At 33.0% G+C, this 17,376-nt stretch overlaps 1 protein-coding gene and 1 pseudogene across 2 annotated transcripts; both read left to right on the forward strand.

Moving 5' to 3' along the window:
* The first annotated feature begins 3,918 nt into the window (after positions 1–3,918).
* LOC149545430 (uncharacterized) lies at positions 3,919–5,510 on the forward strand. Its single transcript, XM_089794015.1, has 2 exons — positions 3,919–4,710; positions 5,078–5,510. Exon 1 carries the CDS (start codon positions 4,022–4,024, stop codon positions 4,445–4,447), a length of 426 nt encoding a protein of 141 aa, XP_089650141.1. The 5' UTR covers positions 3,919–4,021; the 3' UTR covers positions 4,448–4,710; positions 5,078–5,510.
* A 5,204-nt stretch (positions 5,511–10,714) lies between these two features.
* On the forward strand, positions 10,715–15,048 carry LOC149545431 (disease resistance protein Roq1-like; annotated as a pseudogene). Its single transcript, XR_016353586.1, has 5 exons — positions 10,715–11,331; positions 11,425–12,565; positions 12,665–12,931; positions 13,066–14,702; positions 14,914–15,048. The product of XR_016353586.1 is annotated as a disease resistance protein Roq1-like (transcript).
* Positions 15,049–17,376: the final 2,328 nt, after the last annotated feature.

Raw genomic sequence — 17,376 nt, forward strand, 5'->3', positions numbered from 1 at the left:
ATCACCTCACAAAACAAAAGAACTAGATCAAATTTGTGAAATAGATATAAATTTCTTCACAAACTTTTCTATTTCACCCTTAAACTATGAGGTCAATTAAATAAAATAATTTTGAAAATTCCAATTTTAACTCAAATTTCAAACTATTTCAGCATGTAGTTGTTGGAAAGTCTGAATAAAAAAGGGATAGCTTAATTTCAAGTTTGGTTTGCAACTCTACAACCTGGAAAAAATTATTGATGCTTCATCAATAAATGTACAAGAGGGTGTTGGAATCTAAGTCCTCCATCTCCGAGCTTTGACAAGAGAGGAGGGGAAAATTTATCAGCATTTTGTCCCCTTTGTATTAGCAAATGTGCATGGGTTCTATTGGTCAACTCATGATTTCATTGTGACTTCACTCGAATTTGCAGGTTATAATTACAAATTTCTCTTCAAGGATTTGGTTTCTTAATTTTAGTGTTTTTTTTTGGTTTCTCAAATTTGATCCATACTTCGAAAAAAAAAAACACATTTCTAACCTTGGTTTTACCTCCTTTCAATGCCTCTAATCCTATGGAATGGATTGGATATTTTGTATCAAGGTGATGTTAGGATTTTGACGGTCTTCATCTAAGAGCGGACAAGAGGGAGTCAAATCTGATCCTCCTTGTCCTAGCATGGACAAAAGGTGTTATACAATGGGTAATTGTGTAAGTTTTGGCATGCTAAGTTTATTAATTTTAGGTTCAATCTTCAATACATCATATAATCAGATCCTAAATGACATGCAATAAAACTTAGATAAGAAAGTGTTATGCTAACTACTCTCACAACTAATATGTGTTTATCTAGAAGTTCATCTCCCATAATAGGAAATAGCATAATTTGATATCAAGTTTGTAATTTATAATTTTGAAGTTCAATCACAAATGACTTTCAATTTAAAATAAAATAAAGAAAATGATTCAATGCATGACTATGAGTATGAATATAAGTGTAATAAATGATATATCTAAATAGTACGAATACATGAAAATGAATTTAAATATATATAATACATTCAAATAAAAAATATTATGAATAATCAAAAATAATAAATCAATCAAATATACCATGAAAATATACTACTTACAATATATATATATATATATATATATATATATATATATATATATATATATATATATATATTGAAAATACAATCACACTTTGATCTTTTATAACATATTTGTATGGTAAATAATTTACAATAGATTTATTCTCCTTATAATATAAAACTAAAACTAAAAATCTATACTAAAAATGTGTTCTCTAACAAAACACCAAGTACATATATTTGTATGCACCCTAAAATGGTCACCTAGACTATGGGACCCCCATTATTGAATTTATCAAATTTCTGAATCAATGGTTTGTAATATTTTATTAAATCAATTCCCTTGATCAAATTCATTTTTAAAAAAAATTTCAAGGTTGATCATTTTATCCCAAGTTTTATTTAATTAAAGGAAAATATCCCTTTTAATTAAATAAAATAAGTCCCCATTTAATTAAAAGAAAATCTTCCTTTTAATTAAATAAAATAAGTCATCATTTAATTAAAAGAAAACCTCTCTTCTAATTAAATAATTCATCAACATTTAATTAATTAAGAGAAAAACTCCTCTTTTAATTCAATTAAATATTTCTTATTTAATTAAAAGAACTTGCTCCCTTTTAATTAAATAACAATTCGACTTAAATATCTCTTTTTGATGAAAAAAGAAATAAAACAAATAAAAAATTAAATAATTAAAAAAAATAAAAAAAATTCTACACTTAAATGCACATATTTCTAAGTGGGAGTTATCTTTTTCTTTTGTCCACTTTCTTCTCCAACACTCCTCTTTTCTCATTAGTGAAATTTTGTCTCACATGGACCAAACTCTATTATCCCATAGTGGTTGTGAGAAGCCTTTCACCTCCATATTTTCATTTATAAGAGAGAGCCCTCTCCTCATTTTGAACATCCATTATTATGTTATTGTTATGTTGCAGGTTTGGAGATCCATTTTTGAAGGAGGAGTTTGAATACCAAAGCTTTTTGTGGAGAATCTCTATCTTCTTGTCTTCTTCTCTCATGCATCCATGACTTCCATCATGAGGTTTCATCCTTACATTTGCATATTAGCTTAGATCCATATTTGTTTTCATAGATTTGTATTGCATTGTTACCATTTAGATTAGTTTTCATCTCCATTTGCATGCATATTGGATCCTTGAATCTCTTGTTTCATGGTATACTTGCATAGGCACAAACTAGGTCAAACTGAGGGCCTCCATTATAAACCTTTGCACTCTATGAATAGAGAGCTATGAGTTGCTATTCGAAATCTCATTCTTGAGAAATCTTGGATATAATGACTCATAGAAGTGTGCCCACATTTTAGGCATACAATATCAACTTGTTGAAGAGTTTCAAGCCCGTCTCCTTCAATTAATTTGAAATCATATATCAAATCAAAAAACAAAAACGTATCTAGAAGATAAGCATTTTTTTCTACAAAACTCTTCCTCCATAATTTAAATTTAAATTGGTAAGATAGACATGGGTGTAAATGTGTTTGATACCTCATCAATGTATATTGTCTATCTAACATTCTAAATATGTATATAGGTGTTTATATTAATTGCTTGAAAACTTTTAGTAGCATTGGATTTTCACAATGGTATTCATGAATTGTTTGTTCTAGGTATGATTGTGTAATAGTTTTTTACCAACATTGTAGATCACACCACATGATCTATCATTTGGATTCAAGAGAGCCAAAGAGAACAAAAGAGTGAATTGTAGACCAAGAGGGGCATAAAAAGAGGGCAAATAGAGAGAGGGAGAGAAGCCATACACCAACCCAGAACAATATCAAAAGACCGTGATAAAATCAATACACAAAATAAAAAGCAAACAATACCAACTAAAGAGAAAGTCAATTACATATATGTGTGTATGTGAAATAATACAAACATAGGTAAAAGTATATAAAATAGTTATAAATCATACAAATTATATACAAAATAATAATAATATATATAGTAAAAAAAAATCTAAATAGTCCAAAAGCTCTTGGTCCATTGCTGAAAAAATATTATATATGAAAAATATATCTATATCTATCTAATTATATATTTGTCTTCTCTTAGTTTATATTGGTTGCTTTTTCTTTTGTGTCTTATTCTCTTCTCTTCTTTGGTCTTCTCACTTTGGTTGTGATGTGACTTCTCTTCCTTTCTCTTTGTCCTCTTTTACGCCTTTGCTTGCTCTCCAAGCCATTATTTTGTTCTCTTTGACTTTCTTTTTATGTGTTGCTTGGTATGCAATCCATTATTTTGTTTTCTCTAACCCTCTTTTTATGCCTTGCTTTAGTGTAGAATAGACAGTTTTATTAGACAAGATGATAGAAAAATATTGCTATGCAATTATACTATATTTATTATATATTAAAAAAAAAAAATCTTTAAACTTTAAATAAAATAAAACAAATCAAATCATTCTAATATAAATATATATATTTTATTTCTAATTGCAAACCTATTTTTACTCTGTAGGACTGTAATCTCTAAGCACTTTCTAACCTTTTCTTTTGGCCTTGAATGCGTCGAGAAATCATTGAAATCCTATCGTTTTCTTGTCAGGTCGGGGCCTAATGTAATTTCCTACCGTTTTCTTCCCTCATCTGCAGCAATGGCCGTCAGAATCACTCTGTAAACCAAATCGAATAAAATCTATTTTTTGTTTACTTTCAGCGAAGGTTCAAACCCACTTTTCCCTCTTTCTAGGTTGTGGACGGTCTAATTTCTGAGCATTTTTCGTCGCTTTTAATTGGTCGGTGGGCCTTTCTGTATTTCCAAGCATCTTCTATAGTCATTTTTCCCCCGGTGAAACGAGGATCTATTTAAATTCACGCTAGCCCTGACATTCACTACATTACAATTAAATTCTATTTTGTTTTGCTCTTTCTATCTATTGTTTAATTGGTTGATAGCAGTTGAGCTTGAATCAATGGCATCTTCTTCTTCATCTCACCAACAAAATCAGAGATTCGATGTTGTTTCTGAATTAGAACCTGACAGCAAAAGGAGGAGGGTTTCTGAATCTTCCAGAGTGTATGATGTGTTCATCAACCACAGAGGCCCTGATGTCAAAGCAACTTTGGCTACGCAGCTTTACAAATCCCTTCAGCAACTGGGAATAGAGGCGTTTCTTGATTCTGAAGAAAAGGAGCTCGGAAACTCATTTCCTTCAATTATTGAGACAGCCATCCGCTCGGCTAAGGTACATATCTTGCAACTGGGAATAGAGGCGTTTCCTCCGATGAGATGGCGACGCCGCCTCTTGCACGTCTTTCGCTACGTAGGCGAGCACAAGTGTGATCAACGTGAACACAGACGCCGCGAGAGAGAGATAAAAGTGCGGCGTGTGCCATGAAGAAGAAGAGCGTTGAATGACGTTGGAGGAAGAATTAAGGAGAGATCCCAAGAGGGAGCGCTGAAAGACCACGTAAACACTAACAACTGTAAACATGTCATGGTGCTGGTTCTTCAATCCATTCTCATCTTCATCTTCCTCTTCCTCTATTAAACTTATGCCCATCTTGGCCGCCTCCATTTGCAATTTTCAGCTTTTATCGGATGGGAGAAATAGAGGTGATTTAAAAGTTCCCTGCATCGTGTGGACTTCATAGTCGTGAGGCCCCGTTTGGTTGGGGAAGATGATTTTTTGACATAACCAGGTTATCTTATAACCAGGTTTTCGAAAACCTGGTTTTGTGGTTTGGAAAGCCAATGGTCCGTTTGGTTGACATGGAAGATGAATATACTGTGGACCCCACAATATTATTAAAAAAACTGTCATAAAATTCAAAACCTGGTTTTAATTTCGAATTCCACCTTTTTGTTGGAAGAAACTTCTTCCAATTTTTGACCAAAATTGGAAGATGAAATTGAAAACCAGGTTATAATTTTAACCAACCAAACACCAAATATTTTTTGCAAAACTTGGTTTTGCCTTTGATAACCCGATTTTGGCCCTCATCTTCCAGCAACCAAACGGGGTGAGTGAAGTAAAGTTTCGGGAAGCTTCCACTTGCTGCCACGCTATAATCTGTTTGTCTTATCTATTTATGTGTTTGTGGGTACTGCATGGATTGAGCACCATTAAATGGAAAAAGTTGAAAGGGGTTTGGCTAGATAAAGGTTTGTGCCCGTGATTGCATCTTCTTTTTTACATTTTGTGAGATCAGATTCAGCTAGTGATGTGAAAGGGTTGGTTAGAATGGTTGCTGGCGGAACGTGTTTTGATTTGATGGGTTTGAATGGCTGTTGAGGAGGCCATCACATGTAGGGAGCTTTGAACAATCCTTTTGGGCCAGTTTGGTTGATGGAATAGGAATAGAAAAATTGGAATACTATTCTTATTTTTTGTTTGTTTGATGGAATAGGAATACAAAAATTTGGAATACAGTTCTTATATTCCCATTTTGCCTCTAAAATGAGCTTATACTCATTCCAAAAAATAGTCTTCTTCAAAAAATTTCAACTTCTTCAATTTGCGTGCATGCTTTTTGAGAGAAATGCAAAAGCCAAATGAAATGATAAAATAGGCCATGAATTTGCAGCCCATTTATTAAAAAAATTCATTTTGGAAAGTGTGTATGTGCTTTGCAAAATAAAAAACAAAACATTAGGTGTCATGTTTTTGGCACCACAACTTGGTTTATACACCCATAGTGTCTATTGAGCACCTAAGTAAAAATACAGTGTTTACCAAGCTTTAGAGACAAATTTTAGTGCAAATCGAGCATAGTAGAGGCTATTGAGAGCCTAGTCAATAGAAAAGAAGAAGATCGTAGTGTTAATCAAGCTATGGTATGTTAACCAAGTTATACTATGTCTAGTGAGCTCACAGTGTTAACAAAGTGGATCTAGTGTTGATCGAGTCATGTAGTGTCAACCGAGTGATCCACTTGCTACCAAGTTTCTCAGTGTTCACTAAGTCATGCAATGTTGACTGAGTTCAAGCTACTTGGAAGTGATTAGTATCGACTAAGATTCAAGTTCAATTGAGTGCCGAAGATTGCTGAGCATTGACAATGTTTGTTGTGTATCAAAATATCACTGAGTTTGTCTTCAGAGCCCTAGTTACAACAGTTGGGCCGACTTTGTAAATTATGATGAAATGGTATGTACTCAACTCCAGTAAGTTGTGATTTAGATTGGTATATATGTAATGTATTATATATATCATATCCAAATATATATGAAACAAATATGTGATGAGCAAAAGTGTGAATTAAGAAGGCTACAAAAAATATAAGGGACAATAGAGATTTATCTATCACAGTCAAGTGATCATTGCAATACAAGGAATCTCAATCAGTAAATTAAAGTTACAGATTAGAGATCAACCACTGGTTCATGCTAATAGGTGCATCAGTCAAATCTTTTAATAGTGTAGACGTAACAGTCTTTGCTAAATCTCTTAACCGAGTGCATACTTCATTGTATGTATGTAAATCCTTTAACAAGGTGGACCTCACAGTCCTTATTGCTCCTAATAGGAAAGATCGCCAAAAGTGGTCAATTATAAGCCATAATAGGTTAACCTTATACTGCAGTACTAAAGCTTGTGGGTATCATCCCCACCCTAGTTTTATTTTCTAATTGGAAAGTTTTTGGGTCACCATATCTTATGTCAAAGTGTTATGAATATTTTACTACTTTCGTTATTTCATGCATGCAACTAGATTAGATTATGTGATGATAGTTTAATTGTTGAATTAAGTAAGATAAATTTTTATTGGTTCTTGATTCACCCCTCCCCTCTCAGTAACCTTTCCTACCTTATATTTCCAACAGGCAATGTTGGGATCTTGAGGGTCTTCATCCAAGAGTGGACAAGAGGGGGTCAAATCTAATCCTTGTGCTAGCTTGGACAAGAGGTATTGTGCAATGGGAAATTGTGTAAGTTTTGGCATGTCAAGTTGATTAATTTTAGGTTCAATCTTCAATATGTCATATAAATGGTCCTAAATGACATGCAATAAAACTTAAACAAGAAAGTGTATGCCAACTACTTTCACAACTAATATGTGCTTATCTAGAAGTTCATCTCCCATAATAGGAAATAGCATAACAAACTTGATATCAAGTTTGTAATTTGTAATTTTGAAGTTCAATCGCAAATGACTCCTTCAATTTAATGAACTTTAAAGAAAATGATTCAATGCATGAATATGAGTATGAATATAAGTGTGATAAATGATATCTCTAAATGGTACAAATACATGAAAATGAATTTAAATATATATTATAGATTCAAATAAAACATATTATGAATAATTAAAAAATAAGAAACCAATCAAACTTAATGTGAAAATATACTACTTACAAATATTTAATTATATTAGATAAATCAATGGAACTAAAAATATATATTAATATATATTTATAAAGATATATATAGAAATTAAAAATACAATCACATTTTGATCTATTTATAACATATTTGTGTTCTAAATAATTTAGAATATATTTATACTTCCTATAATATAAAACAAAAACTAAAAATATACACTAAATATGCACTGTCTAATACAACACCAAGTACATATATCACCTTGTCGAAGAGTTTCAAGCCCCTCCCCTTCAATTAATTTGAAATCATCTATCAAACCAAAAAGAAAATAAATATAGAAGATAAACATTTTTTTTCGGAGGAAATTTAAGTTTAAATCGGTAAGATAGACATGGGTGTAAATGCGTTTGATCTTATACATCTTCAATGTATATTATCTATCTAACATTCTAAATATGTATATAAGTGTTTCTATTAATTATTCAAAAACTTTTAACAATATTAGATTTTCACAATTGGTATTCATGAATTATTAGAGTGCAGACCAATCAAGACATAAAAAGAGGGCAAATAGAGAGCGGGAGAGAAGCCATACACCAATCAAGTCTGACAATATCAAAAGAGCATGATAAAAAGAAGACAAAATAAAAATCAACCAATACCAACTAAAGAGAAAGTCAAACACACATATATGAGTGTGTGTGTGTGTTAGAAATACTACAAATTCTATATATATATATATATATATATATATATAGTGAAAGCTCTTGGTCTATTGGTGAAAACATATTAGATAAGAAAAATATCTATGTCTATGTAATTATAAAATATATTGTAAATAATGACAAGAAGATAAGAATGTGTGTGTGAGTTTTCACTAGTAGACCAAGAGCCTTTGGACAGTCTATATATATAAAAGCTTTTGTTGTTTATTTGTTTGTGTGTACTATTATATATAGTTAGAAAATATATCTATATCTATGTAATTATATATTATAAATAATGACAAGAAGACAAGATTATGTGTGTGTGTGTGTGTGTTTTCACCAGTAGACCAAGAGCCTTTGGAATATATATATATATAATTTTTCTAAAGGTATAATATTTCTTTTTGTTGTTGTTTGTTTGTGTGTACTATTATATATAGGTACAAAATATATCTATATCTATGTAATTATATATTGTAAATAATGACAAGAAGACAAGAATGTGTGTGTGTGTGTTTTCACTAATAGACCAAGAGCATTTGGAATGAATATTATATATATATATTTGTTGTTTGTTTGTGTGTACTATTATATATAGGTATAGTTATTTTATTTTGTGTATTATTCTAAAATATATGATTGTTTTCTAGGAAACTCAACAAGGCATGACACCACTAGCCTCATCCCTTATGGTGTCAAAATCTTGCACCCAACAAGACTTCATCCTTAGTGGGCTTTTTGTAAGCCTTTCAACTTCACCAGTAGGCCAAGGGCCCATTGACACGATGTATTTTTTGTTCTTTTTGCTTGTTTAGATTTTTTACATATTATGTTTTGTATACAATTTATATTATTTATAATTATTTTATATACTTTTACCTATGTTTATTTTTGTATATATAAATATTATTGTCTTCTCTTAGTTTGTATTGGCTGTTTTTTATTTTACATTTCTTATTTTATTCTCTTCTTTTGGTCTTCTTGGTTTTGGTTAGGGTGTGACTTATCTCCCTCTCTTATTGCCCTATATTAGACCTTGCTTGGTCTCCAAACCATTATTTTATTTATTCCTTTCAACTTTCTTTTTATGTCTTGCTTGGTATGCAATCTACTATTTTGTTTCCTTGCCCTTCTTTTTATGCTTTGCTTTAGTGTACAATAGAGTGTTTTAATAGGAAAAATGATAGAAAAATATTATTATACAATCATATAAATTTAAAAAAAAAAAAACTATAAACTTAAATAAAATTAAACAAATCAAATCATTCTAATATATATATATTTTTCTAATTGCAAACCTACTTTTTTTCTGTAGGACTGTAATCTCTTAGGGGAGAGGACCCAATAGTTGAGCGGGGTTCAATAGTCGATCACCCTATTGTGAACATAGAGTCCAATCTTCCAACATATTTTTACTATATATTGTAATTAATTGATCTATTTGTAAATATAAAAAATTTAAAATGTTGATATAAAATATACCAATATTTGAACACATGAAAACTTATAAATGTTATAGAAAAAATAAATAAATGAATTCATTAATGAGTGAAATAAATAACTTTTTGTTTCAAACAAAATGTCATAGCTATCTAATATGTGTGTGTCACTTAAAACATAATATGCTCACTTAAATAAACATTGATATCTTAGTGTAGACATATTATTCTTATGTGTACAACTATTGGGGTAGTAATGTATATGCATAAAGTAATCCATATCAATAATATGTATCATCACAAATATAAAAGGTGAATACCAATAAATGCCTTGTATTTTCTTATGAAATGGGTGAGATTGTGAGAAAAAATTAGTGTTCAACTAATGTTCCCTTTGTGTTGGATATATGTTGTATTTTATATAATATTGTGTTATTTTTATAACAACAAATAATTTTTTTGTGTTAAAGTATGTGTCTTTTTGTGTTATTTATAAAAGTTATATATAACAAATATTTATGATTAATAATAACTATTTGGTCCATTTAAGTTGCATATATGTTACATTTCATATAGTTATACAATATTCTATTAACAACAAGTGATAATTTTAAATTCAATTAGTAAAGATTTTTAGATTAAGCTTTGGTCCAATGTTCAAAAAGTCATTTTTTAGACACATTTCACTAGGTGCACTATTTTAACGAGTTGCGTGATGAGTCACACCTTCAAACTTTAGTTATAGGTAGTTCAATGTTCATTTTACATTTCGAAAATAAAACGAAGGTCTTACGACATCCCATGTAGCGGCTACATGTTGATGAAATTAGCTATCACGACTATGGTTCCTCCCCCTAGTACTTTCCGAACCTTTTCTTTTGGCCTTGAATGCGGCGAGAAATGATTGAAAATCTATCGTTTTAAATTCGTCAGGTGGGGCCCTAATGTAATTTCCTACCGTTTTCTTCCTTATCTGCTTTTTCTCTACTTTCAGCGAAGGTTCAAACCCACTTTTCGCTCTTTCCAGGTTGGGGACGTTCTAATTTCTGAGCATCTTACGTCGCTTTTAACTGGTCAGTGGTACTTTCTGTATTTCCAAGCGTCTTCTATAGTCATTTTTCTCCCGGTGAAACAAGGAAAGTACCAAACCTACCTGTGCTATGATCTATTTAATTCACGCTAACCCTGACATTCACTACAGTGCAATTAAATCCTATATTTGTTTTTGCTTTTTCTGTCTATTGTTGAACTGGTTGATAGCAGTTGAGCTTGAATCAATGGCATCTTCTTCTTCATCTCACCAACAAAATCAGAGATTCGATGCTTTTTCTGAAATAGAACCTGCCAGCAAAAGGAGGAGGGTTTCTGAATCTTCCAGAGTCTATGATGTTTTCATCAACCACAGAGGCCCTGATGTCAAAGCAACTTTGGCTACGCAGCTTTACAAATCCCTTCAGCAACTGGGAATAGAGGCGTTTCTTGATTCTGAAGAAAAGGAGCTCGGAAACTCATTTCCTTCAATAATTGAGACAGCCATCCGCTCCGCTAAGGTACACATTGCCATCTATTCCCCAAGATATGCTGAATCAGCTTGGTGTTTGAATGAGCTACTTCTCATGTTAGAAAGTAGGGCGAAAATTATCCCCGTGTTTTATGAGGTGAATCCAAGGGAGGTCCGCTACATAGAAAAGGGAAGATACGCTGAAGCATTTATTCAGTATGAAAAGAAGGGCAGTTACCGGGAGAAGCTTGATGAGTGGAAGGAAGCGCTTCTATCTCTTTCATATACAGCCGGGGAAGAATTTAACAGGTAATATTTCTGTGGTTTTGGTATTTGTATGCTATGTTAGTCCTTCAAATCTGGTTTATCCCTTTTCTAATTAAAGCCTCCCATCATTTACAGTGGTTCGGATTGCCAAAAAATAGTAGCAGCTGTGCAAAAAGAAGTACAAAGGAAAACATGTTTACATGTTGCGGAATATCCAGTGGGACTTAACATTCTCGTGGAAGATTTTGAAAAGCGGTGTCTTGATGACCTTGTAGAAGATTTTGAAAGTCACTGCAGGCAGGAAGAAGGGAAGCATAAGACTCAGATAGTGGGCATTTTCGGCATGGGGGGAGCGGGAAAAACAACTCTCGCCAAAGAGTTGTTTAACCGGAAGGGTTGGAATTATTCAAGAACAAGTTTTTTGTTTGATGTGCGAGAGAAGTCTATTACAAGTCAGCTTCCTTCCTTGCAAGGTAAGCTCATCAAAGATCTGTTTGGCAAAGAGATCAGTTTTACAAGTACAGAGGAAGGAACAGCCGATCTCAAGGATCGTCTGGGAAGGAGCCCATCTTTAAGTGCCTTAATTGTTGTAGATGACGTCGACCATGTGGAGCAGTTAAATGCTCTAGCAGTCATGGATGTTCTCAAAAATTCTGCTAAGAGTCTGATCATTGTGACAACCCGTGACGTTGGTGTGCTTATAACCGCAGAAATTACTGTTGGTTATAATTTGAAAGGAGTGGAAAGAACTTATGCCAAAGAACTTTTCTGTTGGCATGCATTTCGCCAAGTCCATCCTTCCGCAGGGTACGAAGGTCTGGTTGACTCCTTCGTAGATGTGTGTGGAGGATTACCTCTCTCTCTTCTGGTCCTCGGCAGACATGTTTACGGTAGACCTGACACTTATTGGAGATCAGAACTGAAAAAAGTCAGGGACACACTGCCTCGGGATGTAAAGAAAAAATTGGTAATAAGTTTTGAGGCATTGGATGATGAAGAAAAGCAAGTATTCATGGATACTGCTTGCTTTTTCGTGGGTAAACCAAGAAGTATAGCTGAAAGAGTATGGGAGCGATCGGGATGGAATGCACAACATGTACTACAAACGCTCAAAGATAAGTGTCTTATAGAAACTGAAAATCTGAATCTAACTTTGAGCATAGGAGGAGAAAATGTTTTGACAATGCATGACCACCTGAGAGACTTGGGAAGAGAAATGGCAGCCGCGCTGAGCCCTCCTCATCGCCTGTGGCGTTCTCAAGAACTGGAATGTGTGGTATGATTTTTACCCCTCCAAATTTCTTGGTATTGTAATAGTACAAATCATAAATTTTCATTAAATAGATAGAAAATTAAGTTCTTACTGTGCCTGCAGGAATTAGGGAGTTTCAAAAGTATTCTCACCAAAACCAATCTCAGGTGTTTCCACTCCTTTTTCGAGGAGTCCATGGGGTTTCGAGTTACATTTTTTTTAGGCCATTCAGATAGTTGTCTTGAGACGTCAGAATCCCTAATATGGCTCCCGCTTGAGAGGAACTCCAAACAACAGCGAAGCGTTCCATCCAGGATTCCCCTTCGAAAATTGCATTATTTGAAAATTCAATTGGGACAACTTAAACCATCGTGGAACAATAGAGTGCAGGTAATTTGATCCTCCCTCTCGAAATTTAAATCTCCGTTAAGGCTATGGAGGAATGCATTATGTTATACTTGTCTTCTGACTTTTGTTTTTCCTTCATCATTGAGAACTTTACACAAATTTATCTTAAATTTCAGGCAACGTCCGAGTTGAAAGACCTGCAAATTTCTCAACCATCTTCAAAAGAGTTTCCAGATTTTCTAGGAATATCAGATAATTTAGAGAACGTGTTGTTAGATGCCAGAGAATCGCCAATCCAAGGTTTGCCTTTACTAGAATCTCTCAGCATGAATCTTTCTAGTTTATGCCTGAGCTTTTCCACACTAAAAGGAGAGCAGGCTTCTACTAAAAGAGGAGACAGGACTCTGCGTGGAACTTTGGTTATCGTTAATTTCAAATTTGATGGGGTATTATATTTGGGGAGTGGAAAGGTCCCGGTGAGAAGCCTTGAAAAGCTAGAGATTCACGGTGAGGAATTTGTATCCAAGATCTTACTTAGTGGGATTCATTATCCACGCCTTGAGTGTATCAAACTCCATCACATGGAAAATCTTGTGGAAGTGGATATAACGAGGATAGAGCCATTAAATTTTCTTGATATTAGAAATTGTCCAAAACTCAAAAGATTAACAGGAGTATGCGATCTTCCAAATCTTGTGGTGCTGAGCATTTGTCAGTGCCCACAGCTTCAAGAGCTAAGTCTGGAGAGAACCGCAAATGTCGATTGTGGACATTCGACAAGTGAGTCGGGAATTCCAGATCTTAGGAATCTTGAAGTATCAGAAGTAAATAATTGTACAGATTTGGTAGCTTTTGATCTTTTTATTAGTGTTTCTGCCTCTGGTGACTCTGGTTTAAGGACGCTGGCACAATTGAGTATTAGTGAATGCCAAGAGCTTGAAGATCTAAGGCTTGGGCATCTGAGCTGCGTGGAAAAGATCACCATTAGACACTGTAATCGTTTGAAGTATTTGTGCGTCAGAGGTATGAAATGCCTAGAGAGCATAACATTGGATAGAAATTTGATGGTGAAATATATTGAGTTGGAAGATTGTCAAAATTTGAAAACATTACAGTTAGGTACTTTTGATGAGCTTGTAGAATTAAGCTTTCGGGGCTGTCCGGAACTTAAGGAGTTGCCAGCTTTTAAAGGACTGAATTGTCTCGAGAGGATTGTAATTGATGGATGTGGGAATTTAGGATATATGCACATAGATGATTGTCGAAATTTGAAAAGTGTGTTTTCTAACTCTATTAGAACGTTGTATATTACTAGTTGTCCTGAGCTTGAGGAGTTGCCAGATCTTTCCAGAATGATGAGCTCCTTGGAAGAACTTGATATTTCTCTGTGTGAGAAGATACAGAGCATCAGGCTGCCAACAACTCTCACCAGTCTGTGTCTACAAAGCTGCAGAGATTTGCGAACAGTAGCAGGAACCGGTGATTATACGGGGCTTAGAGAGTTCTGTTAGAGAGTGTCCCGAGCTTGAGGAGTTGCCAGATCTTTCCCGAATGAGCTCCTTGGAAGCACTTGATATTTCTCAGTGTGAGAAGATACAGAGCATCAGGCTGCCAACAATACTCACCAGTCTGTGTCTACAAAGCTGCAGAGATTTGCGAATAGTAGCAGGAACCGGTGTTACAGAGTTGTGGTTTTGTGACGGATTCTTGTGAGAAGCTGCAGAATATAGAAGGTATGGAAGAGTTGCAACCGGTACGATATATGAGACTCTGCACCAATGCACTGATACAGAATTCCGTTCACAAGCTCAAGGTAATGATTTCAATACTCACTTTCAACGGACAATCTTAAATTTTGTTAGTAGTGCAACTTCGATTCGATTCATTATTGACATTCAGCTTTGTTTTGTAATTTTCACTTACAAGGTAGTCTATATTTATGTTTTTCAAGTCATAGTTTTAGCGATCTTTAAATAAAAAGAATTTATCGTGGATGAATTTAGTATTCTTTTCTTTTATCTCAGAGTCTGCCAGACCCAATGGTTATGATTGGAAGAGCAGTGGATGGTGCGGAGCCAAGTCTAAATGCAAATCTGTTTCACAATGCTAATGTTGATGTCGACAGTGTCGGTGACATTGGTCGCCACAAAATTGGAGGCAGCTGTTGATAGTTGTTCTTCGGCACGGGACATAAATGGATTACTCGACACCTTTTGCAGTACTCACGGTGTGGTTGAACTTAAGGTATTCTTTGAGGCGGCAAAGTTGAAGAAAGATCAAATGGGAAAAAGTATGCAAGTGCTTTTTACCATTGTTGATCGGTTATATCATTTATGAATTGATTTTTCTTTAGAGATTCAGTATTTGATTATTTCTGTTCAGAATGTTTTTTTCAAAATTTTAATAAATAAATAAATAAATTTTAATTTTATAAGTTTTTTATAGGTTGTTAATTAAAGTATACACATAAATTATAAGCATCTAAATTTTTCTATCAATCAAATTTAGATGTTTTGAGTAGGCATGAGATAGTGAAAGGAATTTGAGCAGTCTTGAAGACATATGAACTGTAGAAAGCCTGTAATTGTTTCTTATATTATTTTGTAGTCTTTATTTATTTAGGAATTATGTGAAATGTAGATCATTTTATAAAATTTTGAATTTATTTTTATTTTATTGGATTTATAAAAAATATTTAAAAAACAAAGTTAATTAACTTTTTGAATGGAATCATACAATTTTTTGAAGGGAGTGAATTGTATTGTAGTTGAAATATATTTTCAATAGTAAAAGATATTTAGGTTTATTTTCTTACAAGATTATGTTTAGATTTGAAAATTTGAAATTCCTTTAGCAAGAAATTTTTGCAATTTGGAAAAAATAAGATAAAAGATAAAGTAATATTTTATATTTGCCAAATATTTTAATTATTTGATAATAACAGTTTTGAAAATATTAAAATATTTAAAAAATTACGATCCTTTAATTAATTAGAGAAGTTATTTTAAAAATTATCATTTATGTATTTTTTTTTAAAAAATTGAAGTTTTTTTTCCCTGCTAGGTATTAGATTGATCACATTATATCACAATAAGGATTTTCAATATTTTTCTTGTATATCGAGTATTGTTGGGGCTATCCATTTCACTTTTAATAGAAAATACAAAATCTTACTTGCTCATTATGAGGAATTGGGTCAACAAAATAAGGTACATCAAAATTTTCAAGGTTATTAAACACAATTATCTTATGGTGCACGCTATACAGACTCACTAGAGGGGGAAACTACAATCACCAAGGGGTGGGTTGTTGTCATTCTTTGATTTTATCCATGAATTCTTATTGTCCAACTTCAATTTTTCCTTGTTGCATATGTTGAGATTGAAACCATCAAATGTTGCCCACTTGAGTACTTTGTCTCATACGATATGAAAGAGCTCCTAAAACTTCTTTCTATGCATACTTATTGTAGCAAATTATGTATCAACATTAAGAAATATGAGCTTCTACAAAGACTCAACAAGATGCCTACCTCTACATCCTTAAGGGTCATACTCAATTTCAAAAGCTTAAGGGGTTTTCTCTACCTAATGGAGAAGACCTACATAATATACAATTTAATGATGACACACCAACCATCATTCAAATACATATGAATCCAATGCATCAAATTTGGTGACCAAGATAAACCTATTCTATAAAGATTATGGGAATAAAGTTTCCTTACCTAAATCAGTTGTTCCTAGCTAGCATAAACATCCCCAGAACATGATGTCATTAACATTCCTTGGCTTGGGGAGGGCCTTCTTACTAGGTTAGATATCTCAACATGCCCTGTTTTCATAGATTTTAACTTGAATGTTATCTGGGAATGGATCAAGAGGAAAATAGACATGAAGATAAACAAATAAAACATTATATATTTGTCTAAGTACATATAAAATATAAAATTAGGGGATAAATTTTGTTAGATGGGAAAGGCGATACGAGAAAACATGTTGTAAACTAGAAATGTTGCACAATGGGGAAAGATACATATAGAGCTTGGGTCTTAAGAACCTAAGATTACACAAACAGCCTTGGCTATAAAATGGATAGCCAAGATCACCAAAGGTGAAAAACCTTGGAAAATATTGGAGATAAACAATATTACGAGAGCTTCTGCTATTACATTCATTCTCATTGAACAACCTACATAATAGTAATATTTTATTAGGTAGATATCAATTCAAAGTGTTAGCACCCTTGAATATATTTAGAGCTATTTAATAACAAGATTATCGATGAAGACATGTTGGTCATTCTTGCCAAATGAACCTTGCTGCTGCTAATCATAATCCATTCATTGTCACTTGTCTTCTTGCCTTTGCACTTCACAACCCTACCTATGATGTTTGCACCCCTACCTTCACATTTTTTCTTTTTCCATTTCTTTAAAAACATATCATTATATTCATATATGATAAATTGAATATAAATAGATAATA

The sequence above is a fragment of the Cupressus sempervirens genome, chromosome 7 (genome assembly GCF_028749045.1).
Source record: "Cupressus sempervirens isolate cs-2001-9-10 chromosome 7, ASM2874904v1, whole genome shotgun sequence".
Lineage (NCBI taxonomy): Eukaryota > Viridiplantae > Streptophyta > Pinopsida > Cupressales > Cupressaceae > Cupressus > Cupressus sempervirens.